A 26,848-nucleotide genomic window follows, 5' to 3' on the forward strand; every position below is an offset into this window, starting at 1 on the left:
AGTTGTATATAAGTTGTACGTTGTTTATTGGGTAAAAGCGCATAAAGAATTGGATGAACTCCGCCGTGCTTTTTGACCATTCCAACATATACTTGTGAAAATGGTTTGGGCGAAATCGAAAATGTTCCATCAACATACCAAATGTTTGTTTGCAAATGTCGAACCCATGTCGCCCTTCCAAATATTAAAATTCTATCGTTAGATGGTCCACTATCGTACAATAAGAAATTTTCTTCGATTTCTGGATGAGGCCTGTACACTGTGTAACGTTCTGGTAACACTAACTCTTCCAAGGTATTGTAGTTCATTGGAGTTTCATGCACCTGATTGAGTTTACGTCGTATTACTTTTTTTAGCGCTGCGTTGTTAGGAAGCGCACCTTCTCCAGCTTGTGACACATTTCTTATGCACTCGTTAATTATTTGTGCTGTACTTTCCACACTACTTTCTGCCCGACGTTTGATTTTTGTAATAACTTCAGCCATTTCCACATTCACTGCTGAGAAATCATGAGCATGTTCATTAATTTCTTTTATCACTTCTTCACCACTAGTCTTGCTTTACACCGCCCGACTTATTCACACCGCCAAAACTTTACACTTTCATCACATTTACTGTTCTTTTCAAAAATAAACAAATGTCCGTTATACGTAAATTTTTCGTTTCCTCGTTTGCTTAAAACCTTTGGCTCCATGTTGTTGTTTCAACTAGCGAAAATGAACTAAAATGTATGAGTAATAAACTGCAAAATTATTTATAAGAAAAGCAGGTAACAAGGAAAGATGATCAAATGACTACGATTTTATTGCTTTTTCATCTAGTTTTGAGAAAATCGGTTCTTGTAGGTATTGTAAATGTATAATAGCAATATTATCAGAGAACAACGAACACAGAGAAGCATTCCTTTGAATTTTCGTGGCTAAGCCTCGAATGGCACTAAACCAACCAGCAGCAACTAGGGAACCAATAGTCAGTGGGCATATCACACAATATAAATTCGTAAATAAAATTAAGGATTTATTGAAAATCATATTGATTGGAACCATAAGTGCAGTTATCTTGTCTTCCTCCAACCTCAGCGGCTGCTCATCAACATCTTTTTCGGGTATATTACCAAGATCAAGTGTGGCTTGGTTATCAGCTATATCCAAAAGACTGGGGATGGAAATTAGTCGACAGTTCATTAGAACTAGAACCAATTCAAACTTTACTTCCGCCTGCGCCGGAAAAACTCCTGAACACAATTTTTTGCAAGTGTAAAAAGGGATGTAGCGTTAAATGTGGTTGCAGAAAAGTTGGACTGTTTTGTTCGGTAGCATGTACTAATTGTCAAAACCTGTCGTGCTCCAATGTTGAATCACCAACAATAATTGAGGATTCGTTGAGCCACTTGGATAAATTTCCCATTTTTTTTTAATTTATAGCGCTTTTTATAACTTTTATCATATACATGAAGAGAAGTATCCATATTGCTGAAATGTGGTCTCGACGTAACGAAGTACAAAACACTCGAAGAAGTACCACAAAATATTTATATTAAAAGGTCATACAAGGACGCGTTTCGGCTCATCACGAGCCACCATTAGCTTAAAAATACAGGAACAAAGACAAAGGACTGGCCTGCAATGAAATATGAGAATTATAAGCATAATATGGTGACAATTCTCACCTCAATTAAGAAACTTACCAGACCAGGAAGGAGGAAGAATCCACTAGTTTACATTATCTATGGTTCTATAGACTTCATTATTATGTGTTTTTTAAGTTACGCTTTGGCCACACGGTCGATTTTTTACGGTCGCCGTAAGGGCTGCACTCCACATGCGATTTGTAGTCGCGGCGACTAAAAAATCGCTGTCGCAGAAAATCTGGTGGGAGTGGTGGGTGCCTCCACTTGCGATTTTTAAGTCGCAGAATTACATCAGTCTTGCAATGGATAACATCGAAACTACTTGTGTTATCGCTCTTTTGCTTCGGGAGAGAAGTAAACGGTAAACATTAATATAATTATTTATACAGGGTGTCCAAAAAATGTTTTTTTAAATTAAATTAATTGGTACAAAAAGATACATGTATGTAATTTGTTTAACTCTAAATATATTTTATTCGTGTCAGAAAACATAAAAATGTTTTATTTAAAAAATAAACATTGATTTTCGCTTAAGCGTAATGTCATAGCCTCCTATAAACTTTAGGAGGCTGTGGTAATGTTAAACTTCCAAGAGGCAGGTGGGTGGCAGCTCTAACATTTAATTTAAGCGAAAAGCAATATTTATTATTTGTCAAATAAACATATGCACATGTATTCCTGTTTTCTGACAAAAGTAAAACGAATTTTGAATGAAATAAGTTACATACATTCTTCTTTTTGTCTCAATTAATTGAATTAAAAAAGTATTTTTGAACACCCTCTACAAATAATTATGTTATTGTTTGTATTAATAAATAGAGAATTACATGCCCTTGCAAATGAGCTATCACATTACCCCTATTCTCATTTAAAAAATTCATCGATTACGCTATCAAGCCCAGATGGATGACGTCACTAGTATGATATATATGCCAAAATATTGTAATTTAAAAATAAAACTCGACCTGTTTCGGAATTTTTCCTTAAAGTCGCCGGTTTAGGAAATAATGAATTTGTCCGTTACTTTATGGACGAACTGTACATTTAAAACACATTCAAAATTTTGACGGGAGACATTTTGCGTCTTTCCCCTGAGTGAATAGAACAATTGTTTTAGTCAAAATGCATTAATTTTGGAATAAAATTTTTTTAAATTCCATCCACTTATTAAAAAATTCACGGACATTTGTCTCGTTTGCGAGATCGTATACATTTGTATCTTGTTCCAAAAATTGTAGAATTGCTGAATTTATCTGAACTCATTTAACAAGTCTGGACAAAATATTTATATTAACAATACATATCATGTAACAGTGTTTCTATGACTCAACTGTCACTTCCGCTGATTAGAAGTTAACTGGTATATGGTATATGAAATAATTATGACGCATGCCTATGCTGGTCCGTATGATCCATTTCGATCGAGTGGCAATCGCGTCGCGGTAAAAAGCGTTTTTGTAATCGCTGTGATTATTTAGTCGCAAATGGATTGACTCGTATTTGAAACAATGTGTTCAATATTCGCGACAAAACAATCGCACGACTAAAATCGCAAGTGGAGTGCAGCCCTAAGAGCAGTAAGCGCCGTAAAATTACGCGCCATTAAGCGCTGTAAAAAGCATGGCCACACGTGGATGTAAATTACGGCGCGTGTCGCGAGGTGTAATAACAACGTTTTGGTCGTTGTTGTGGCGAGATGAGCCACAAATTTGGACCAGGTCCATTCGTTTTCGACACGACGCCAAAGATGGGCCGGTTCGATGTTGCTGCGCGATATTTTACAGCTCAGTCTGGCCATCTACTATTCTCAGCGTGAGACTCATTTTCGCGCTTATTTTTACGGCTCTTAGGGCGCCAAAGATGGGCCGGTTCGATGTTGCTGCGCGATATTTTACAGCTCAGTCTGGCCATCTACTATTCTCACCGTGGGACTCATTTTCGCGCTTATTTTTACGGCTCTTACTGCTCTTACGGCGGCCGTAAAAAATCGCCCGTGTGGCCAAAGCGTTATATTGACATTATGTTGTAATTTGACTATAAAAAAATTTATACACAAACAAAAAAAATGTATAGTCAAATTAAAACATAATGTCAATATAACTTAAAAAATACATAATAATGAAGTTTATAGAACCATAGATAATGTAAACTAGTGGATTCTTCCTCCTTCTTCAGGTAAGTTCCTTAATTGAGATGGGCGTTGTCACCATATGCTTATAATTCTCATATTTCATTGTAGGTCAGTCCTTTGTCTTTGTTCCTGTATTTTTAAGCTGAGTCGAAACGCGTCCTTGTATGACCTTTTAATATAAATATTTTGTGGTACTTCTTCGAGTTTTTTGTACTTCGTTACTTTTATCATTTTTAACCCTTGCCAATATCAACTATTCAATAGCTTCAAATTAAACAGAATCATAACAGATCCGTGGAATAGGAATACTGGGGTAACTACGTTAAAAAACGCGCTCAGTACACTACCTCAAAGGTGGTGTGGAAACGTGTGCGCATATTATGACGATTACAACTTTTTGAATCGTTATATCTCAAAAACGGTGGCTCTTAGAAAAAAAAAAAAGGATTAGAACATTTTTTATAGGTATTTATCTAATCTACATTTTTTGTAAGAACTAATTTTATAATAAAACTTACCGTTTCGCTGAAAATTACTAAAAACCATATTTGGTAACCCGCGTAAATTTTTTAGCTCGGGTCGGATTTATGAGGACTTTTTAAAATTCATTTAAGATGGTATTTTATGACAACATGAAAAATATATTCACCCATTCCGACATATTTCTCCCACTAAAAATACGGCTGCTAAAGTGCTATGTATTTCCAGTCTTGCTGTATGGCGCAGAGACATGGACACTGAAGGAAACATTAATGAGAAAGCTGGAGGCATTCAAAATGTGAGTGTATCGACGTATCCTCAAAATATCCTGGACGATTCACACGACCAACGTAGAGGTACTGCGCCGAATGGGAAAACAAAAAGAAATCTCTTTCACAATTAAGATACGTAAACTTGAATACCTCGGTCATATTATGAGACATGATAAATATCATATACTCCAACTGATAATATAGGGTAAAATAGAAAACAAACTCGGACCCGGAAGAAAAAGACACTTATGGCTTCAAAACTTACGCCAATGGTTTGGACTAACGTCGATTGAGTTATTCAGACACGCCGCAAACAAAATTAAAATTGCTATGATGATAGCCAACGTCCACAACGGACATGCCACATGATGAAGAAGAAGATGGTATTTTGAACAATCCTGCCAATTTTCAGCTTGATGGTAATTTTTGTATCCTCGGATGTGTAAGTTCACCGGAGGATTGCATATTTTTCTATGGATGCTATACAATGTGCCACTTCTCTCACTACTTACATACATTCAAAACCAAACATTTCTCACGCTGTGAGAAAAGCCAGAAAGTCTTCTTTCTCAATTGTTGTACAATATACTATTTTTCACAACTACTTCAATATGGGTATCAAATGAAAGAGTCTATTAAATGAAAGACTACTATATAAATGAAAGAGTATCTATTACTAAAGAGTTCATTATAGCAATTCAAAAATGGCGGGTTACATATTTAATTTCACAACTACCTCAATATGCGTATCAAATTAAGGGGCTTGACTAGTAAAAAAGAAGAAAATCCAAAATGGCTGCCAACAGAATGGCGGATAACATATCTTCCTTGGGCGTACTGTTATACGCCCATGTACTATTTTTTTATTTTTATTGACTTCCAAAAGTTCGTTGTTCTCTAATATTATATGGCTTTTTTAAAAATAATGGAAATATTCATAGTTTAAAAAGAGGTATTCCCAACACAGCTCCCTATAATCATTTAGTCTTTAGTCCTAGACTGGAATGACCCAGTAGATTTTAAGTTGAAGTAATAAAAAAGTATATATTCTGAAAAAATTAAATTTTCATATATCCGAATAGTTATGTATTCCATCGTATTCAAGATGTTACTACAATCGCATTTTAGATCATATTTCTCTCTTTCAAATCCATAAAATATTAGCTGCCACTATCTGCCCCTCTGGTTTTGCGAGAATTTTTTGTAAAAGAGCTCTGCGCTGAGTTTCAATATGAATCGTTAACAACGCAGAATAAACAGATCATGACGCGGCATTCAGGTGGTTGTTATGTCTGTAGATCTTTAGTTATTTCAGAATCGTAGGGTAAAATTGTATATAAAAGGGCCAGGTACAGTGTTGTTGAAAAATAAAGTAAAAATTAGTTTTGACTTTCATACGATTAATAATCGAATTTAACGTTGGAATAAAAAATTGGCGGATGGCATCCACCATTTCGTTTTTTGAAATTTCGATTTCGGATTCGTAATCAGCAACCTCAAAAAATCCCGGATATCAAATTTCGACGGTATTAAATATATTTACAATACCTAAACCCGACATATTACTTCCGCCATTTTGTTTTTTGCAGTTTATAATTCGGATTCGTAATTAGCGACCTCAAAAACCCCTGGATGCCTGATTTCATGCAAATCAAAAAATGCTTTCATATTTTGGCATCTTTTCGGGATTTTGGACATCTTTTCGGGATTTCGTCAGTTGAGTAGTTACAATTGTTTCAGGATTAACCTGATGAGTTTAGTAGTTACAATTGCTTCCAAGGTTAACCTGACCAAAGATGTGTTTCAATTGAACAAGAGAATATTTATAACAAAATTAAAGTGTCTTCGGGATTAAATATTAATTATTAGTTGTCTATATCCTTCGGCCGGGCGCGCCTTAAAAATTACAACGTCGGGGGCGCCCCAGCAATATGCTGCCATGTAGTTCCTTATTATTTTCATCACTTTTTTATTACTGATTAACTGTATCGTTATTTATTTTGTGAAAAAATAAAAAAGCTTTATTAATTTAAGAAATTTTAATAAATTGTACAAAAATTTTTTTTTTATTTAAAGGCAAAGTTTTCAACCTAATAGAAACATTAATAATATTGAAAAATATAAAAAATATTACTAAAAGATTTTTAATTGAAAACTTATCGGTCCATTTCCCTGGTTACACCTCCATGGCTTCTAAAAATTGCAAGCCAGATGGATGCTGAAGCGAAGAAGACAAGAGGGAATTCAAAATCTTACAATTCACGACCCCGTCTGTTCAGCTGGTAAATTCCAAGGGAAAATGGACGTAGTTACTCAAAGGAGTAAAAACCAATATAAAAATAAAATAAGATTCCATTTTTATTCAGTTGCAATGCGAAGGCAAAACCGTCTTATTTTTCACTTAGAACAGGGAGCGCAAACCAGCACTCTAAATCGACGATTTTCGACTCTATTTGGAGTCATCATCAGAAAGGCGTAGGTTTGCTGCTCTCTACCCGAAGTGACAAAACTACGAAAGCTTATCCCCGCATTGCAACTGACGTTTATGGAGTAGGTGACTATGGAGTATTGACGCTAGTCATCTACTCCATAAACGTCAGTTGCAATGCGGGGATAAGCTTTCGTAGTTTTGTCACTTCGGGCAGAGAGCAGCAAAACTACGCCTCTCTGATGATGACTCCAAATAGAGTCGAAAATCGTCGATTTAGAGTGCTGGTTTGCGCTCCCTGTTCTAAGTGAAAAATAAGACGGTTTTGCCTTCGCATTGCAACTGAATAAAAATGGAATTTTTATTTTTATATTTTTAATTTATTTGATCATTACAATTTGTACATGCTTACAATATTAGATTTAGAATGTCGTTTACAAGTGAATGCAGTACATTATGTATATTTCATAGACGTATACGACTTAATTTTTCACTGTAGCAATTGCAACATCTACCACGTTTAGCAGGATTTTCGTGTTCTTGGTGAGGAACTGGTTGCTTCGGAAACGTTCTGAACAGGAACTCGGTTATATCACGCGGAAATATGCACTATTCACAACAAAGTGCGATAACTAACTAATTGTAATTGAATTTCACGAGACGACGATGAATATCCACTGAGGATTAACCAATAAGGGAATTTTAAAACGATAACGTACATAGCATATCCCGTTAACACTACCGGGAAAAATTGAGTTTACGCAAATTGTTGCGACGCGCCAGGCTGATGGATATTTTACTTTAATCGGAGTAAAAATAAAGAAGGAAATTGCTTCTTCTGATTGTTATATAACCCCAATATTAATTCAGCTTTCTTCTTATTTTAAAAAAGAAAAAAATAAGAAAATTCTGTTTTGGAAGCCGAGGAAATACATTTTATTACGTGAAGTGATTTTGAGTTTTAAATTTCAAGTTTCTTCAACCTAGTTTTTTGATATGTTTCCATGTTTGATATATTGGTATTGCAATACCAATCGTTTGTATTATTATAATATATGTTATAAGTATCTTGATATATACGAAAGATATGAAAATTTGTATAGAGAAAGAGGACCGAAATAAAAAAGTAATGGTTCAAAGATTAACATCCTATTGTTTATAACTTCGTCTCAAATACCGGTCAAAATCGCAATTCAACTGTTTTTCTTTTAAAAGAAGCGGGTTTCTGAGTCTTTTCCATTGTCGTTTTCTGAATTTAAGTTAATTTAATAGTTACCGAAATAATCTATTTGTTTATAAATCAAAAAATTGTTATTAACTTTAAAACAATCCTGAGGCCGCCCAAACAGTCCGATTTCAATTCTATGAAATACGTTAGATAGGTGAAGTGCTTTTTTATATGTAAAAATATTGACAAACTTCTACAGGGTCTAGATTTTTTTGTGCAAGATCTAGATTGCAAAATTATGCGAAATCTATTAAATCGATTTTAATGAAATTTCGTGTACTGTTTATTGTGTTAATAAAGATTTTCCATGCGAATTATTAAGCTCATATGTGCAATTTAAGTGGTTGAAAAACATTGAATAAAGCAAAGCTTGTTTCCCTCTTTCGTTGTAGTTATTGCTATTCTGTAGCAAGGGTAATAAAGTAAAACATTTTTAGCTAGACATACCCCATAGAAAATTTAATTATCTTTAATTTATTTCCGTACATCTTTGCTCCAAAATGAATCGTTTTACGAATCAAAGAAAGTAAAAAAACGACGTTTTAGTAATTTTTGAGTATTTTAATTTTGTTATTAATGTTCCGGGTATATTTGAGAGTGAGGAGTAAATTAATATTGTTATCACCTAACTGTTTCTGCAAAAATCCAAATGCCGCCTCTCACATCCACCTCAAAACAGATCCACCTGGTCTACTAGAAAATAAAAACAAATACAGAAATATTACCTGGTGGCATTGGCAAGTCCTTGATATTCTTCCTTGGTGGAGTCTTAGCCCTAGAATTAGTAGTTGCTCGAATAGCAGAAGTAGGAACAGACAGTGGGCTAGGAGATCTGCTAGGAGGTGACACAATAGTTTCCAACTGTGTCTGATCTATACCAGGCGGTAAAGGTAATCTTGTGACACTCTTTGGCTTTGATTTATTAATTTCTGCCATAGAAACTACTGTCGAAGTACGATTTGCCGTAGGTTTCGCTGGTGGAGAAATAGTTGATGTTGTGATTGTTGCAGGTCCAGTGCTAATTATAGTTGGAATAGGAGTCGTCGGAGCTGGAGTAACATTATTAGGAATCGGTAGAGGGGGCGTCGTAGGACTTCTTATTTGCTCAATACTTTCGTCACTATTACTATTGGGTAGCTGAATATCATTTAGCTTAGAAGGTTCGCTATCTGGTATTGGAATATCGTCTATATCCATCGAAAATGGTGTAACTAGATTTTCCTTATTCTCTGAAATCACAAAAAAGGTGTACAATATAAAAAGAAATCGCGTATGTATTTGTTATTTATTATTATGTATAACCAACGACATTAGAAGTGTTACACCTATAAGTAATAATTTCTTGGCAAACAAACTATATTTAAAGCATGCTATGATAACAACATCAATGTTTTCATGTCGTATATTTTATACTTTTTGTAAAAATAAAGTTTTTACAAAAAACATTACGGTTGGTACAGAAATTTTTGGTTATTATTCCTCATTTTAATTTTATTTAGTGTAAGAAAATGCCTCGAGCTCGAAAACACTAAAATTACCACCATGTTGGCGATTTTGACAAGGGTAGAATTGCTGTCTATAGAGCTATGGGTCTGTCATATACATTTCATGAATATTTCCTCACAGGCATGGGATATTAACACGAAATTTGGTAACTGGGGTTTTTTTGGGACGAGAAATTTCAATTCCGTACCAAAACTTATATATTACCCAAAGGGCGTCACATACGTCTTTCAGCGCTCATTTAATACGTTAATTTTTTGTATCCCACACTTTACATAATTTTGAGATCAAAATTTTTATTCCCCTATTATTTTTACTTAAAAAAGGTATACTACATTCATCTCAATAAACTCAACCATTTCGAGATAAACGCATCATTTCATTGTACAGCTGGTTCCTAAAAAAACTGATACGACTCTTATGCCCGGTTGCACCAACAGATCTTAAACTTAAGTCGAGAATATCATAAGAATTAATATAATATAATTATAATATTACAATAAGAATACCATAATATAATAATAGATATAATTGATAATAAGGTAAGAATCTAAAATTATGGTGCAACATAAGTGATACTCAAGGAGGTCCTATCTATAAGTAGAGCTTAGCTAAGCTGGAGCTTAAAATCTGTTGGTGCAACCAGGCATTAGTAAGATTTGATCATTTTGAGCAGTGTATTTGATTGGTCTGACATAAATTATATTATTTATTATGACAGACAAATAATAAAATAAACAAATAAACAACAAACAACTGACTACATATGTTAATTCATAAATTGTAATAATTATTAAGGTCTAAATTTTGATATTATTTTGAATTCCTGCATTTTATTACCAGAGAACGGCAGTTCTCGCCAGTGGCGCACAACCCCCCTACATGCGACACTATATATACACGAAATTTTCGATTTTCTAAATCTGACTGAATTGAAAATTGGACCAACTCCCATCTTAAAGTTTAGGAAAAGACTCACCCATCCATATGTCAACCATCCATTTTGGTCCAAGGCTGTGGATTTTACTGCCCTTCCCATTTAGGGTCTGTTTTTCGTTCTCGTCCCCAAAACTCCCAAAAATTTCGAAAATTTAAGTCCGACCTTTGCGGCTTCTGATAGTACTGATCATTACCTTTCCAACGCATGTCTAATTTTGAAAATCGGTTATACCATTCAAAAGTTACCGAGCTCAGAAGTATGACTCAATTTTTATTTAAAAAGGGGAACATGTTTGTGAATATGTATGTATGTATACAGGGTGAGGCAAATAAAGGGCCTATTAGAAATATCTCGAGAACTAAAGGCAACAGAATCATAAAAAATTGAATTATGGGGTTTTGAAGGGTCATCTGTTTAATGAAAATATTTTCATCTATTTGCTACTTCCGGTTATACCGGAAGGTGCTTATAAATTCGATTTTTTAAATGGGAGACCCTGTATATTTTTATATTTTTGGATTCTATTCGATGTTTTCTTTCTTAAAATATGAGGTTTTGTAATGTTATACAGGGTATTTTAAAAGATAATTACGTTTTTTTATTAATTTAGTTGCAAAATTCACACCCTGTAGAATTGTAGTAGTTTGAGATCTAAAACTCTACTTACGTTTAAATGATTTTTAATATAGTCTACTATTGTTAAGAATCATTACTATAGTTAAATTTTTAATTTGAGTGTACAGGGTTGGTCGAAACTCGGAATGAGTATTTTCTGAGTGTTCTTAAATGGAACACCCTGTATTTTAGTATTGTAATAAAATGATATTTTATGGTACTTTTTTATTTCTTAAGCATTCCCTATACCTAACTGCTTTAATTTGTGCTTAATTGTTAATCGCACCAACAATCTTAACTACGTAGGTATTTTGATAGCTAAACCATTATTGGTAATTTTAAGGATCAGTCTGGATTAATATGTATTTATTTTTGAAAAATTATTTGTGATTGAATATTTTCACGGCCAACCTAATGAAATTTTACGTATTTTTCTGTTGCATATAATGTTTAGCTTGAATCACCAATAACTCACAAATTAAAGCAGTTAGGTATAGGGAATACTAATAAAATAATAAAGTACCATGAAATATCATTTCATTGCAATACTAAAATACAGGGTGTTCCATTTAAGAAAACTGAGAAAAGATTCATTCCGAGTTTCGACCAACCCTGTATACTAAAATTTTAAAATTAGCTATACTAATGATTCTTAATAATAGTAGACTATATTAAATATCATTTGAACGTAAGCAGAGCTTTTAATGTCAAACTATTAAAATTCTACAGGGTGTGAATGTTGCTACGAAATTAATATAAGAAAGTAAATATCTCTTAAAATACCCCGTATAATATTACAAAACCTTATACTTTAAGCCAGTGGTTCCCAACGGGGGCGGTACCGCCCACCGGTGGGCGTTGAAGAGAGATAAGGGGGCTTTTTGGGTCCAAGGAAAATTTGGGGGGCGTTGAGGAACAGCTGCCGCCCCCCTAAAGTAACTCATTGCTTCTTTGCTTCTAACAACTTTGCTTTTCGCTTCTCACACAGAAATAGAGAAGGTGAATCAGAAAATATAAACGAAATGCACAAACTGCATTTTGGTTATGCACCGTGCAATTTTTTATTTATCACTCAGTCCAACACTGCAACAATTTCGACGTTGCAGTCGAACGTTTCAGTTTGGTTAGTATAATTCCACTTCCAGTAGAACCTTTCTGCTTTAAGTGAATTTTGGTTCCTCCTTCGCGCAGCGGCATGGTCAGGCATAACTTAATCATTCGAGATTGTTTCGCTAAAGCAGGGTGGTGAATTTTCTGTGTGTTAATTGCAGAAAGTTGCAGTGCATTTATTAGAAATACAGTGCTAGTCAAAAGTCCGTACCCCCCCTCATATCTTTTGAACGGTTATACCTATAATAGTAAAATTTGGAGGGAGCAAATAAACGGACGTAAGCTTCTTAACTAGTCATGACAGGTAACGTAATAGTGACAGATGACGTTACAGAGCCACTGTGACCGATAATTTTAAATGGGACGTTATGGCAAGTGATATCTAGTTTGAAAGGTATTGAAAATACCTATTCAGTCATACTAATTTTGTTTGAGTTTAAGCTAATTTTGATGAACAAATGAAGTAAATATAAAATTGTAGTTTCGCATTTAATTAATAAAAATTCAAAATTCCGCCTATGATTACTTGTCAAACAGGTTGACGTTGACGTAAAAACTACTAGAGAATTAAAAAACGTCAACTTTTTTGACAAAAAATCTATAGGCGGACATTTGAATTTTTATTAATTAAATTCGAAACTACAATATTATATTTATTTAATTTATTCACCAAAATCGAAATCAACCTAAACCCAAAAAAATTAGTATGACTGAATAGGTATTTTAAATACCTCACAAACGAGGTATCACTTGCCATAAGGTCCTATTTAAAATTATCGGTCACAGTGGTTCTGTAACGTCATCTGTCACTATTACGTCACCTGTCATAACTAGTTAAGAAGCTTACGTCCGTTTATTTCCTTCCTCCAAATTTCACTATTATAGGTATAACCGTTCAAAAGATACGAGGGGGGGTACGGACTTTTGACTAGCACTGTATATTTTTTCTTCAAACGTCAAATAATGATGACATTACTTATCTAACTTGATCCTGTCAAAGTTTGATGTCTCCGCCGGCAGCAGTTTTTTTCCCATTTCTTTACGGCGGAGGGAAAAATGTTGTCATGGCAACAATATGAAACATGTCACAAAGCAACAATACAAATGTCATTAACAACAATTAAACATCATTTTTATTTATAGTAATATTAAAAGTACAATTAGTTAATGAGGCATTTTCAAAATTGAAACCGTGCAAAAATGTTCCCGACTCTTGATACGCATTGGTAATTGTTGATGATACTGATGGTCGAGCACAACTTTCAGCAATCATTCCCGATGTTGGCGAATCATGAGGGTTTAAAATTTTTTGAGCATTATCGTTCTTATTTCTTATTGAATCCTCTATATATCCTTCGGCAACCGTGCTTGATTTCCAGCCCCCATGTCGTTTGAGGCATTCTAGATTTTGCTACGTTTGAAGAAAAAATAGTATACTTTATTCGGCAAAGAAGCGACTTTTCTTGACTTGCCGTCTATTACGCGCCTCACTTCGTTCGGCGCGTAATATCGGGCGCGTCAAGAAAAGTCATGCTTCTCCGCCTCATAAAGTAATACACTATTATTGTAATACATATTTGTCACAGCCTTCTCATTAAAAATGTTATATTATTATTATATTGTTTTTTATGATATGTATTTAAGTTAAAGTTTGATCAATACATGAATACTGTATTTTTGAATAAAACATTTTTTTTTAATTTGTTGTTGCTTGGATTAGTTAAGGGGCCGTCGAATCATATTTAAGGTAGCCTTTGACCCAAAAAAGGTAAAACAATTGTGAATGAAAGTGCGTTACTAATTTTAAGAATGGAAGAGTTTTTTAAGGGGGGCGTTAAGTATTTTGTTTTTGGAAAAATGGGCGGTAGGCCGAAAAAGGTTGGGAACCACTGCTTTAAGCAATAAGATATTGACGAGAATCCAAAAATGTAAAAATATATAGGGAGTCCTATTAAAAAAAAACGAAGTTATAAGCAACTTCCGGTATAACCGGAAGTTGCAAAGAGATGAAAATATTTTCATTTAATAGGTCATCCTTTAAAACCCCTTTATTCCAATTTTCTTGATTCTGTTGCCTTTAGTTCTCGAGATACTTCTAATAGGCCCGTTATCTGCCTCACCCTATATATGTGTGTGGAAAAGTTACACCGATCTGAATTTTTTTTTGTTTGAAGAGGGGGTGAGGGTCGATTCAGAACCGGTGTAGTTTGTGACTTTTGACCACCCATAAGCCAGCTATAGGACTTTGTAGGTACAAAACGGCATATTTTCGGGGGTATATATCTTCGGTTCAAGAAGAGACAGGAGAACCGCAAATACACCAAATCAATAGTGTTGAGTTAGGCTTTCAAATGGTGTCTAAGCCGTCAAGATCAGACATACACACGGCTCAGTATAGCCGAAAAACTGAAAAACTAAACTTTCAAAATTTTGGTTCTTCAACAATTACTCAAAATTTCAACCTACGAATTGCGCCAATAAATGAGCCTTTGTAGAAGGACTCTAGACGAATCTAAGGGTAAGAACATAACAAGTAAGTCGAGGTGGAGGTGGATGTGGAGGTCGCGGTCGATGTCGACATCCATGTAAAACAAACACATTGTACTGAATGAAAGAGAACAGAGCAAGTAAGTCGCGGTGGAGGTTTAGCGCGATGCCATCTAGGACGTTTACATCGTTGCTTTTGTAAATAAAATGAGTTTGTTTTACATGGATGTCTACTGCGCGGCCTACAAGGATGCTTTTCTGTGATTGGTCCGTTCGAAGCCAAGTTGTCATTAACTGCGCTATCTGAGTTGATACTTTTTATAATATAATCCCTTTTTTGTATTCAGTTTATTTTTGAATTTCTAAAGTAATTAAATTCAGTAAATTTATGAAATATGAAGGAGGATCCGATTATTTACAGCTGACATTTCAACACTATCATCACTTGACTGACACAACATCGCAAAAGCACAGTCTTTTTGTCATTCAAATTTCATTAAACTACTTCACTTGATAGTGGTTCTAAAGGGTCGTTTAAACACAGCGATAAATCAAACAACTTATCAAGGTCAATCGAGTTGTTGCAACTTATCATTGTGTGTAAACGGTGCATCGCACAACTTATCAAAGTTGGAGTTGGTTTGAAGGTGGTATCGCATTGAATCGCAGCGTCTAAACAGTGTTTCAACTTGTCATCACAACTAGTTGCTGTGACTTATCGTTGTGTTTAAACGACGCTTAAGTCGACTGACAGCGCAGGTAACCTCCTTGCTATGTGCTGTCGACATCGACCGCGACTTAACTAGTGGCATCTACCGCGACCTACATATCCACCTCGACTTACTTGTTATGTTCTTACCCTTACGGTGTATACCTCATATCCGGAAAAATTCGAATTCTTAAGTTATAGGCTTCATAAGTATGATCAAATATATTTCCAATGGGAAAAACGGTTTTTCAAGCTCAATAATTCCTGTAATAGCTTCAGTTATCATACTTGACCTTAGATGCATCAGATACTACTTGTCAATACGTTTTAAACTCATGTTTAGTGATCAAAATCGGTTAAGCCGTTTAGAAGTTATTAAGCTACAAAAGTATAATCCAATTAACGGTTTATGTAGTTGTAGTGATTACGACGCTAAATTTGATCTGGCATCGGGCAATCCGAGTTCATTTACCGGCCATCCCAATATTTTTTTTGTTAAATGTATTTCGAATAAAAAAAATCTAGTGTACATTCGATGGACACTAGATCATTTGGGAGATAATGCGACAAAGGCGACCATTTATAAAGCTTAACGTGTAATCGAGATACATTGCATTCAACATACATTTAATTTATAAATAACTTTGAAAAACTCCTGTTACAAGAATAAAAACCGCTAAATGCCGTAAAAATGAGTGGCGCATACAATATTCCAGCTACAAAAGATCTGATATGAATATTACGTGGCGCGAAAATGTTTTTTCATTTTGATGCAAAACAAAATTCTAGTTTTATTTTAAAAATATTTTTCCATAATATTTGCTAAATTTGAAGTAAACGCGACACAAAAGAGTTTCAAAATTCAAACTGTTTCAAAGTTACTCTTTTGTGGCGCGTTTTACTTCAAATTTAGCAAATATTATGGAAAAATCTTTAAAAAAAACTAGAATTTTGTTTTGCATCAAAACGAAAATACATTTTCGCGCCACGTAATATTCATATCAGATCTTTTGTAGCTGGAATATTGTATGCGTCACTCATTTTTACGGCGTTTAGCGATTTTTATTCTTGTAAAGAGTATATAAATGATAGGTTTTACATAAATTAGAATAAAATATATTTTTGCTAAATAAAATATTAAAGCCGCCATTTTTGAGGTTGAACAGAATAAGTTATCTGACAAATTTTAAGATTTGGCAGTGACAGTATGTAAATGTAAATAATAAGTATTTATCCTTCAAAATACACTGCTCAATTTTCTACACAATACGCTTTAAGAGTCGTATCAGTTTTTTTAGGAACCAGCTGTAGTTACCATAAACCATTTGACATATCCTTGTCATACTTGGCAGCAAGTGTAGGTACTGTACACCCTACTAAATTATGTTAAACAAACGTTTCTGGCTACTACCAGTGGCGTACGACGGGGAAAGTGAAAGGTTAACCCTTCCCAAATTCTACGCCACTGGCGGAATTGCTATTTTATTGCAATTTTTCGATTCGCCAATACTTGGTATGTAAATAATGTACTCTTCATTCGTAACGATAAAGTCATTAGTTTTCGAGATATTTGAAGTTAAATACGAAAGGGCGTAATACATTAAACAAAATAATTGTGCCGTTTCATTTTTAATTTCAGATATCTCGAAAACGTTACGAAAATGTCTTTATCGTTACGAATGAAAAGTAGGTACATTATTTACAACAAAGTATTAGAGAATCTGAAAATTATGCTAAAATAGCAGTTTCGTCAGTGGCGTATAATTTGTTTACGGTCAACTATTCACTTTCCCTCTGGTAGTAGACAGAAACGATTATTTAACATAACTTAGGAGGGTCTAAAGCACCTACATTTTCTGCCAAGTATGACACGGATAAGTCAAAAAGTTCTATTTTTTTTAAACACTTAATTTATTATTTATTTAGAATATTAGGAACTATTATTTTTGTACCCGGTGCTTTAAAATTATTTGACATAATATTATCTTATCATTCTTGGCGATAGGGCAGTCAATGCGGTTATTTGGCTCCGAATTCCATCCTACTATATCGATTTACTTGATATTTTTACAATAAGTAGAGAATATCTCAAGAAACAAAGTCTACCCTATGTCGATGTGCGCTTTTATCTTGGGGGTGGTTCCCACCCCTTCTCGGGGGTGTAAAATTTTTTGGTTAAAATAACCACGGAAGTGTCTAGCTAGAGAACCTAATTCTAAGCAAAAACTGTTAAATAATTTTTTTTGAAAACTCAATAATTTTTTTATTCGTGGTTGAAAATTGGCCGTTTTCATTGAAATCGGGCGGTTTTTTGCGAATACCTTAAAATCCATGCCATCTATCGAAAAAAACTATACAAAACATTTTTGCACCTTATAAAAAGCAAAGAGCTCCTTTATATATCTTCTAGTTATAATACAAAAAGAGATATGGTAGGTGAGAAGAGTTTGTTTTTTTGGTGCATGCTGAAATCGGTGTATTCAACTTGAAATAAAAGAGAAACGGTCGATTTTAGTTGTATAATGATACCAATACCTTTTGTAGTGATTGAAAAGACCTTTAGAATAAGCAACATTAAATGTCGATTACGTTCAAAGTAAGCGAGATATGCTGCAAAAAATATTGATGACTAATGGAATTTAAAAAAAAATGTGAAATACATTAACCCCTCATCAATCAGAATTTAAACGCATCGTTTTCCTTCTACAATACTTTTTATTATAGTGTTATTTCTATGTTCAAAAAGTTGGACGGGTTTAAAATGAATAGTTTTTGAAAACAATAAGATCAAATTATAGAGCTTATTTTAAAATTTTCTTAAGAATCTTCCTTTTTCTCCATGTAACTCGAAAATGATAAGAGATACGAAAAAAGGTACTACACAAAAATGTAGGATTTTATTGAATAAAAATTTTGTTTTGTGTTTCATTATTGTATCTCTTATCATTTTCAAGTTACATGTAGAAGAAGAAGATTTTTAAGAAAATCTAAAAATGCGCTCTATAAATTGATCTTATTTTTTTTTTCAAAAACCATTCATTTTAAACCCGTCCATCTTTTTGAACCCATCCATAATATTTTTTTCATATTTTTAGGGTGGGTGGGAAATCTTCTTAAGATACCGGTCTTATGCCTGGTTATGTGGGATTCCCTCGCCGCCGCTGATATTGCTGCACAGCCCACCACGTGTGGTACGCTGAACCGCAATCCCCGCCGGGGCAAGAACCTACCCACTAAAACCCTCCGTCCTCTCAACCAAACATACTTGTGATCTGGGAATGCAGGCCGGGATCCGCTCTGGTGAGGGCATATCTGTGACACTGCATCCACCTCACGTCTCAATTAAATATCTACAGTGTTACATTTATATACATACACAGCTAGACTTAAATGCCACATATATACACATATATTCCCATATATATTTTTTTATGGGCTTAGTTGTCTTCCTTCAGTCTCCTTGGATTGGAGCGTTTGTCTCACGAACGCATGGGTCCTTACCCACGTACCTTCATCCTCACACATCCTCGCAATCACATCACTCACAGAGTCAAAACGAACACCATTCCTTCTCTCCAATTGTAATCTATCCACAATCCATCTTGCACATTCCAACAACGTATGTGACACGGTGTCGACCAAACCACAGTAAGGGCAGTTTTCTGTAGCTGCTTTCTTGAACCTGAAGAGATACGAACGGAAACAACCGTGACCGGTGAGCACCTGCGACAGGAAATAGTCCAAGCGCCGGTGCCCACATTCGAGCCACGTCTTCAGGTCCGGTATAAGTGATCTGGTCCACTGCGCCACATCCGCAATTGCCTCCCATTCACTTTGCACATCCGTATGGATGTGACTCTCTCCTCGCGTCTTGCACTCTCCGTCGGACCGTTGTCCCCAGTACGATAAAATAAACGGGCCCTCTCGGAAGCCAAGATGTGAGAGGGTACGCAGCCGGTGATGGCCCACAATGCTGCCGCAACACAGTCCTGTAGGCGCTTGCCACACGTAAGAGACTTGCTCTGTCTGTGCGCGAATTATGAATGTTCTTTGGAAAAACACTTTTTTAAAAAACTGAACTTCACAATTAAAACTTTTATTTCGACAAACAAAGATTTTAGATACAACTCAATAATTTAAAATCAGACTTTACTTTAACATTTAAATTAGACTTTTATTTAGAGATTTTAATCAGACTGAAAAATATTGATTTTTACATGGTGTTTTATAATTTTATAATTGCTGATCTTGCTGTCCAATACGTCGCAATTAGGTCCAGAATGTTCAACGCTGCGACGCAGCGTAGCCTCGTGTTGATTCCACGTGGTAGAATATACTGGATGGTAGCGGTCGTTGTACTATAACTACTCCATCCCCTGAAGAAGTTTTGTAAGGGATGAACAAAACTTTTGGATTGGCATCTCTTGGAATTTCATTGCTAGAATTTGTTTTTTGTATCTGTAACATATACAAGGCAAATAATTTTAATAAAAATCTATACAGGAGTTAACCAAAAAATGGCTATGGCTATGGTTCCATAATTTTGGGTTATTTTTTTCTGGATGTTCTTCTTCCTTCGGAGAGTTTATGGAATTTTTCTAAAAGGATGTGGTCTATCCTGAATGGTTTGAATGTCTGTAGTCCTAATTTTTGGGAAGTATTCGCGATTTATCTGGAACGTTTGCTCTTGAATTTAATAACTCTGGATATTTTGAACAGTTAAATTTATTTTTTTATCTTTATCATTTTTTGTTGTTGTCTGTTAGTAATCTAAATCCTTGCTTGTCCCAGGTTGAGGGGAATTATTTCTGGTTTGTTTTTCAGTTTCTTTATCTTTAATTTCTTTCCTATCGTCTGGCTGATCTTGTAGGGAAGGTTCCGAATTAGTTTTTGATTTAGGTTGATGTTTTATGTTCTTCTTATGTACTGTAGCTTTTGATGTTTTTACAGTAACTTCGTTATTTTTATTTATAAGTTTTGCAGAATATCGTATTCCTAGTGACTGTTTTTCGGGTATAAATTTTTGTACTTGGTTTATACGTAATAGGGTCTTGTCTCGATTTGTTTCTATTTTCGATGACTTTATTTTTATTTTCTTGTATATGCTGATTTACTTCCTTGTATAATTCCTTTGTTATCTCTCTATGATTTTGAATATAATTATTCAGTATTACTTTCTGTATGTCAACGTCAAAGGGATCTTTTGCGTCGATATGGCCGTTTAATATGTCAATGGGTCGTAACTTCGTTGCGGAATGTATGGAATTATTGTACCCAATTATAGCGTATAGCATTTGTTCTTTTATCGGGAGCTTTACCTTGGTGTTCCTTAGGATTCGAAGATGTTCGATTAATGTAGAATGAAATCTCTCAATCATCCCGTTGGATTGCGGATTCTCTGGTGTCGTATAGTGGATTGAGATTTTATGAGAGTCTACAAATTCTTGTATTACTCCATTTTTGAATTCTGTACCATTATCGGCTACTATCATTGTTGGGAGTCCATGATGGGTTATAAAAATTAGTAGGGCGTTGAGTACATTGATTGCGTTTCCTCCATTTATTGGATAGGCTTGTCCATACTTCGAAAATGCGTCTATTATGGTTAGAAACTTCTGTCCATCAGCCTGGAATAAATCGATGTGAACTATTTCCAGTGGTTTAGTGGGAGTTGGTGTAACCATAAATTTTGGTTTGGGAGGAAGTCTGTCATATTTATTTTCTTGACATATATCGCAGAAGTTTATGATATCTTCTATGTCTTTCTTCATATTAGGCCAGTAATATTTTCTTCTTATTTGGCTTTCTGTTTCAGCTATTCCTCTATGGTTCGTTTTACCTTCATGATAGTTTTTTATAATTTCCTTTTGTTGTTCTTCTAGGTTAACATCTTCCAATAAAAGATTACATTTTACTAAGATTACATTTTACGCAAATTTCTGCAAAAATTTCTTCTTCTGCTTCAAATAAAATTGCATACTTCTTTTTCGGGTTGAGGTGTTCCTTAAAAATTTTTATGGTATCAGCTTTTAGCTGATCTTTCGATAGCTGGATATGATGACGTGTTTTATTCGGAAAGGTTTGTATAATTGCTGGAGGTCGTGGATTGTAGTTGACGATTTTGACTATAATTTGGTTATTGTAGAAGTTAAGTGTTTTTTCCGAAATAGGTATACCAAGAATTGGGTTTTCTACTGCTGTATGTATTGTTTCATTTCCGTCTTCATCCATGTTTTGATCTTCGTTTTCAACAGTGTCTTCTTGGATGTTTTGATCTTCGTTTTCAACATTGTCTTCTGGGATGTTTTTTTGGATTAATTCTGTTGCTTTTTCTTCTACAATCTCGTCGATTATTCGATCTGCATCTGGATTATTAGTCGTTGACCATCCATCGTCTTCCATGTCTACTAAGTCGTCAAAGACTTCCTTAATTTGTGAATCGATGTCCTTAGTTTCCTTTGTGTGAATTTCGATTCGAGACAGTGCGTCGGCATTAGTATTAGCTTTTGCTTTTTTGTAAATTACCTCGTACTCAAATTCTTCTAATTTTAATCTCCAACGTACTAGTTTGGAGTTGAGTTCCTTTAGGGAAAATAGATATTGCAAGGGACGGTGGTCTGAAAGTATTTTAAATTTCCTTCCAAATAGGTAGGGTCGGAAATACTTAGTTGCCCACACCATTGCTAGCATTTCCTTTTCTATTGTTGAGTATTTGGCCTCAGTTTCATTTAGTGTCCTGGAAGCGAAGGCAATTGGTTTATCACTGCCAACTGGTCCTTGGGAAAGTACTGCTCCGATAGCAAAATTGCTGGCATCTGTTGTGAGGTTAAACGGTTTGGAAAAATCTGGATATTGCAATAAAGGCCCATTCATTAATAATTTCCTGCATGTTTCAAAGCATTCTACGAATTCGGGTGTATGTTCGATCTTTGCGTCCTTTTTCAAGCATCTTGTTAGAGGTTTTGTGATTTTTGCGAAGTCTCGAATAAACTTTCTGTAATATCCCAAGAGTCCAAGAATCCTCTAATTTCTTTTGCTGTTTTCGGTATTGGATATTTTTCTATTGCTTCAATTTTCGCTGGATTCGGTTTTATTCCTTCTTGTGTGACTACGTGTCCCAGAAAATTAACTTGCTTTTTTAAAAATTCGCATTTGTCAACTTGGATTTTTAGTCGGGCTTCTCTTAATCGTTGGAATACTTTTGTGAGATTTACTATGTGTTCCTGTAGTGATGTTGAGTATACTATTACGTCATCCATATAGACGAGACATATTTTTCCTTGAAGTCCCTTCAATACGTTGTCCATCATACGTTGGAACGTGGACGGAGCGTTTTTAAGTCCAAATGGCATTCTTAAATATTCATAGTGTCCATTTTCCACATTAAATGCTGTTTTGGGAATGTCTTCTTCAGCCATCTCGATTTGATGAAATCCGCTCGCTAAGTCGAGGGTCGTAAAATATTGACATCTTCCCAATTTGTCCAAAATATCGCTAATGTGAGGAATTCTGTATCGGTCGTCAATTGTCTTCTCGTTGACCTTTCTATAATCTACCACTATCCTCCACTTTATTTTACCGGATGAATCTGGTTTCTTTGCCACGATCCAAATGGGCGAGGACCATGGCGATTGGCTTGGTCGAATGATCCCTTGCTCTAACATTGAAGAGATTTGTTTCTTTACTTCTTTGTGCACATACGGATACCGGTATGATTTCGTATATACAGACTCTTCATCCTTGGTTCTGATGTGGTGTTTAACTTCGTTAGTAAAGCTGAGAGGAGTGTCTGGTTGATGAAATATATCGGAGAATTTTCGGCATAGCTGAAGAACTTGATCCTCTTCTTCTTCGTTAAGATGTTCGGTTTTAATTAAGTCGTCGATATCTTGTCTGTAGTCTGGTCCGGAGGTTGTTTCCATGGAATATATATGGAAATCTTGAATGTATATTTCCTGGCTTTCGAGTGGTTCCATAAGAGAAAGGTGAATGGGTTCTGACGTAAAGTTGGCAATTTCGGTCCAGGCGAGGTGGTTCTCGGCGTTAGTAAGGGCTTCTCGTACTACGACGCCTTGTATTTTTTGAGTTGGAATAATGATGGTTCCTTTTTCTTCTTTGACTGGAATTTTGACTTGGCTAATTGAATTTGGTTCCAAATGGATGGAATAAAATTGTGTTTTGTTTGTTTCATAATATTTGATAGGGATTGTAGAATCTTTTGTAACTAGAAGTGATTTAGGAAAGTTTAATTGGGCTTCGAAGAGTTTTAGATTGTCGAGGCCAATAAGACCATCGAAAGTTTTGTGAAACTTGAAGAGATAAAATTTCATTTTGCTGTCAGAATTAAATTCTGAAAATGAAGGAATTTCAGCACAATATTTTTGGGAATAATTTTGAAAAATTGATGTGACGACGAAGGGTTCGTGTTTTATATAATTTGGAAAATATGAAGAAGCTATTTCTGGATTAAGAAATGACTTTGTGGATCCTGTATCGATTAAAAGTCGCAAAGAAGGCTCAGAAATTTCAATGTAATTTCAAATTTCTTGTCGGGAAATGAATGAAGTTCAATTACGTTTCGGCTGCTTCTGGTGGGTCCTCTCGAAAATTTACGTTTTCTTCGTATTCGGTTGGTTGATTTTCGTATGTATCTTGTAGAAAATTGTCGTATTCGGGTTCATAGTAATCAATGTAGTCGGCATTCTCTTCTTGCTCATCTCCGTAGCTTTGTATATTGTAAAGTTCTTCTACGGTGAATTTTGGTTGTGCTCGGTAATTTGGTGTAAATTTTTGACGGCCTCCAGTTGTGGTTTCTGATATTCCACTCATAGGTGTTGGTCTAGGCTGCTTTGGCTGTCCGGTTTTGGGTGCCCATACATTTGACTGGTTCTGGGTCCTGAATGTTGGAGGGTTTGAATTTTGTCTAAATTGGTTGAAGTTTTGTTGTCGATGTGGTTGTTGAAACTGATTCTGTGGGTAGAATTGCCTGATTGGTTGCTGCCATTGCGGAGGTGCAAAATTTTGCTGTTGATAAAATGGTTTTTGGACAGGTAAAGGCATTTGCTGTCTCTGAGGTCGGCGTTTTTGATAATTTTCGCTTCTTCCTGATGTTGAAGGTTGACTTATTTGATTTTTTTGAAGATATCTAACATTATTTTCTTCCTGTACGTATTGTATCGCCGTAGCTAAACTTCCTGGTCTCATTGCTCTGATAACAGAGCCCATTGGTTCTCGTAGGCCTGCTAAAAATGTTGTAAGAGCTTGTTGACGGAAAAATTCCTGTTTGCTTCTTTTAATATCGGCATTTACAGTATGTAATTCTAAGTAATTGTTGATACAGCTTAAAAGTCCCATTATTTTTTCGTAAAAATGCATGATAGATTCTGTTGCTCCTTGTCTTAAATTTACTAGGTCTCTTGTAAGCGAATTTTCGTCTCTTTGGTCTCCAAAATTTTGAATTAATGCATTTTTTATTTCGTCAAAAGTTTCGCATCCATATACAGATATAACTTCTTTGGCTCTACCTGTTAATTTACTTATAATACCATGAAGCAAAAATTTATTTTGGATATTAGCTGCATTTAGTCTATCATAATAATGGTTTAGAAGTATTGTAGAAACTTTAATAAATTCATGTAATTCATTTGGGTTTCCGTCGAAATTTGGAAGAATGCATAAATTTTTCACGTCAAATTGTGGAACTGCCATATTTAAAAAAATTTCAATATATATAGTCAATAGTTAAATACGTATAGTAATTTCAAATATATCAATCTTAAACTGCTTATTATTTATCTATTAATCTCTAGTGTTTATTAATATATAGTATTTATTAAGCTATTCAAATTTTTCTTTAAATAAGTTTCTAAATCTGGCTCTAAAGTCAATCTAAGAACTTAGAGGAGATATTTCTAAATTATTTTAATCTTTCTATTAATTTATTCAAATCTTTGTTTTTATCTTCTTAATCTAGCTCTGATTCAATCTAAGAACTCAGAGGAGTCTGATTTAATAATATCTCTTTCAAAAATTAATCTTCTTAATTCTAAGTAATAATAAAAATAGCTTACAGGATAAAGACGATGCCGATGTGCATTCCTTTGCTCCTGAAGGCTCCTAACTTCTATTTCTAACTGCTAATTCCCTCGGGTGAACTCTGCAACGGTTTCCCTCGGGCTGGGTCTTGGAACAGTGGACAAACACTTAAAAGTGACGAGGATCTGTAAAGACTCTTCCACTTCCGTACTGATTCTGCGCCAATTATGAATGTTCTTTGGAAAAACACTTTTTTTAAAAACTGAACTTCACAATTAAAACTTTTATTTCGACAAACAAAGATTTTAGATACAACTCCATAATTTAAAATCAGACTTTACTTTAACATTTAAATTAGACTTTTATTTAGAGATTTTAATCAGACTGAAAAATATTGATTTTTACATGGTGTTTTATAATTTTATAATTGCTGATCTTGCTGTCCAATACGTCGCAATTAGGTCCAGAATGTTCAACGATGCGACGCGGCGTAGCCTCGTGTTGATTCCACGTGGTAGAATATACTGGATGGTAGTGGTCGTTGTACTATAACTCGCGTCAAGAGCCCCCGGTAGGATGATATTTCTACCGCCTCACTCCAGACTGGGGCCGCGTAAAGAAGAACAGATTGTACCACACCGTGCAAAGCCCCCCTCCTTTCAGATTTGGGTCCGCCAATGTTGGGCATTATCCACCCCAACGCGGCCGCTCTCTGCGTGGTCGTGCGCGTCACCACTTTTTCGGGATGATCTCTGCTCCGCCGCACTCAAATATCACGTTCTCGCGTTTCCGTGGTCCCTTGAGAATCACGGCCTCGGTCTTCTCCCCAACGAGTTTCAGACCGCGCTGACACATCCAATCTTCCGCGAGGTCACATGCTCTCTGTGCTTTGTACAGAAGTTCATCCGTATCCCGCGCTACCACCAGCAACGCAAGGTCATCCGCGAACGCGAAAGGAGTAACCCCCTCACCGTATTCGAGGCGCAAGACCCCGTCATATGCCAGGTTCCACAGCGTCGGGCCAAGGACGGACCCCTACGGCACCCCAGCCGTGACATCCACAATTACTCCTCTCTCAACAACAATTCTCCTGTCGGATAGATAGTCCGAGACCAGGTTCCTCAAGTAGCCAGGGAAGTTCCTATCCTCAATCGCTCTCATCACTGTACTCCATTGAAGTGAATTGAAGGCGTTTCTAACGTCGAGCAGGAGCAAGGCGGCCCATTTCTGGTCGCGGGCCTCCATGTTCAACGTTCGGTGCAACCCCAACACTGCATCAG

At 35.3% G+C, this 26,848-nt stretch overlaps 1 protein-coding gene across 3 annotated transcripts in view; it reads right to left on the reverse strand.

The window, feature by feature from the left end:
• Positions 1–26,848, reverse strand: part of LOC114338480 (cyclin-dependent kinase 12) — a 324,741-nt gene that overhangs the window by 51,946 nt on the left and 245,947 nt on the right. For all 3 annotated transcript variants that reach the window (XM_050643997.1, XM_050643999.1, XM_050643998.1), the window contains exon 9: positions 8,895–9,398. In XM_050643997.1, coding sequence (XP_050499954.1) covers positions 8,895–9,398 — 504 coding nt within the window. The remainder of the gene's footprint in view (positions 1–8,894; positions 9,399–26,848) is intronic.

This window comes from Diabrotica virgifera, chromosome 2 (assembly GCF_917563875.1).
Source record: "Diabrotica virgifera virgifera chromosome 2, PGI_DIABVI_V3a".
In the NCBI taxonomy this organism is placed as follows: domain Eukaryota; kingdom Metazoa; phylum Arthropoda; class Insecta; order Coleoptera; family Chrysomelidae; genus Diabrotica; species Diabrotica virgifera.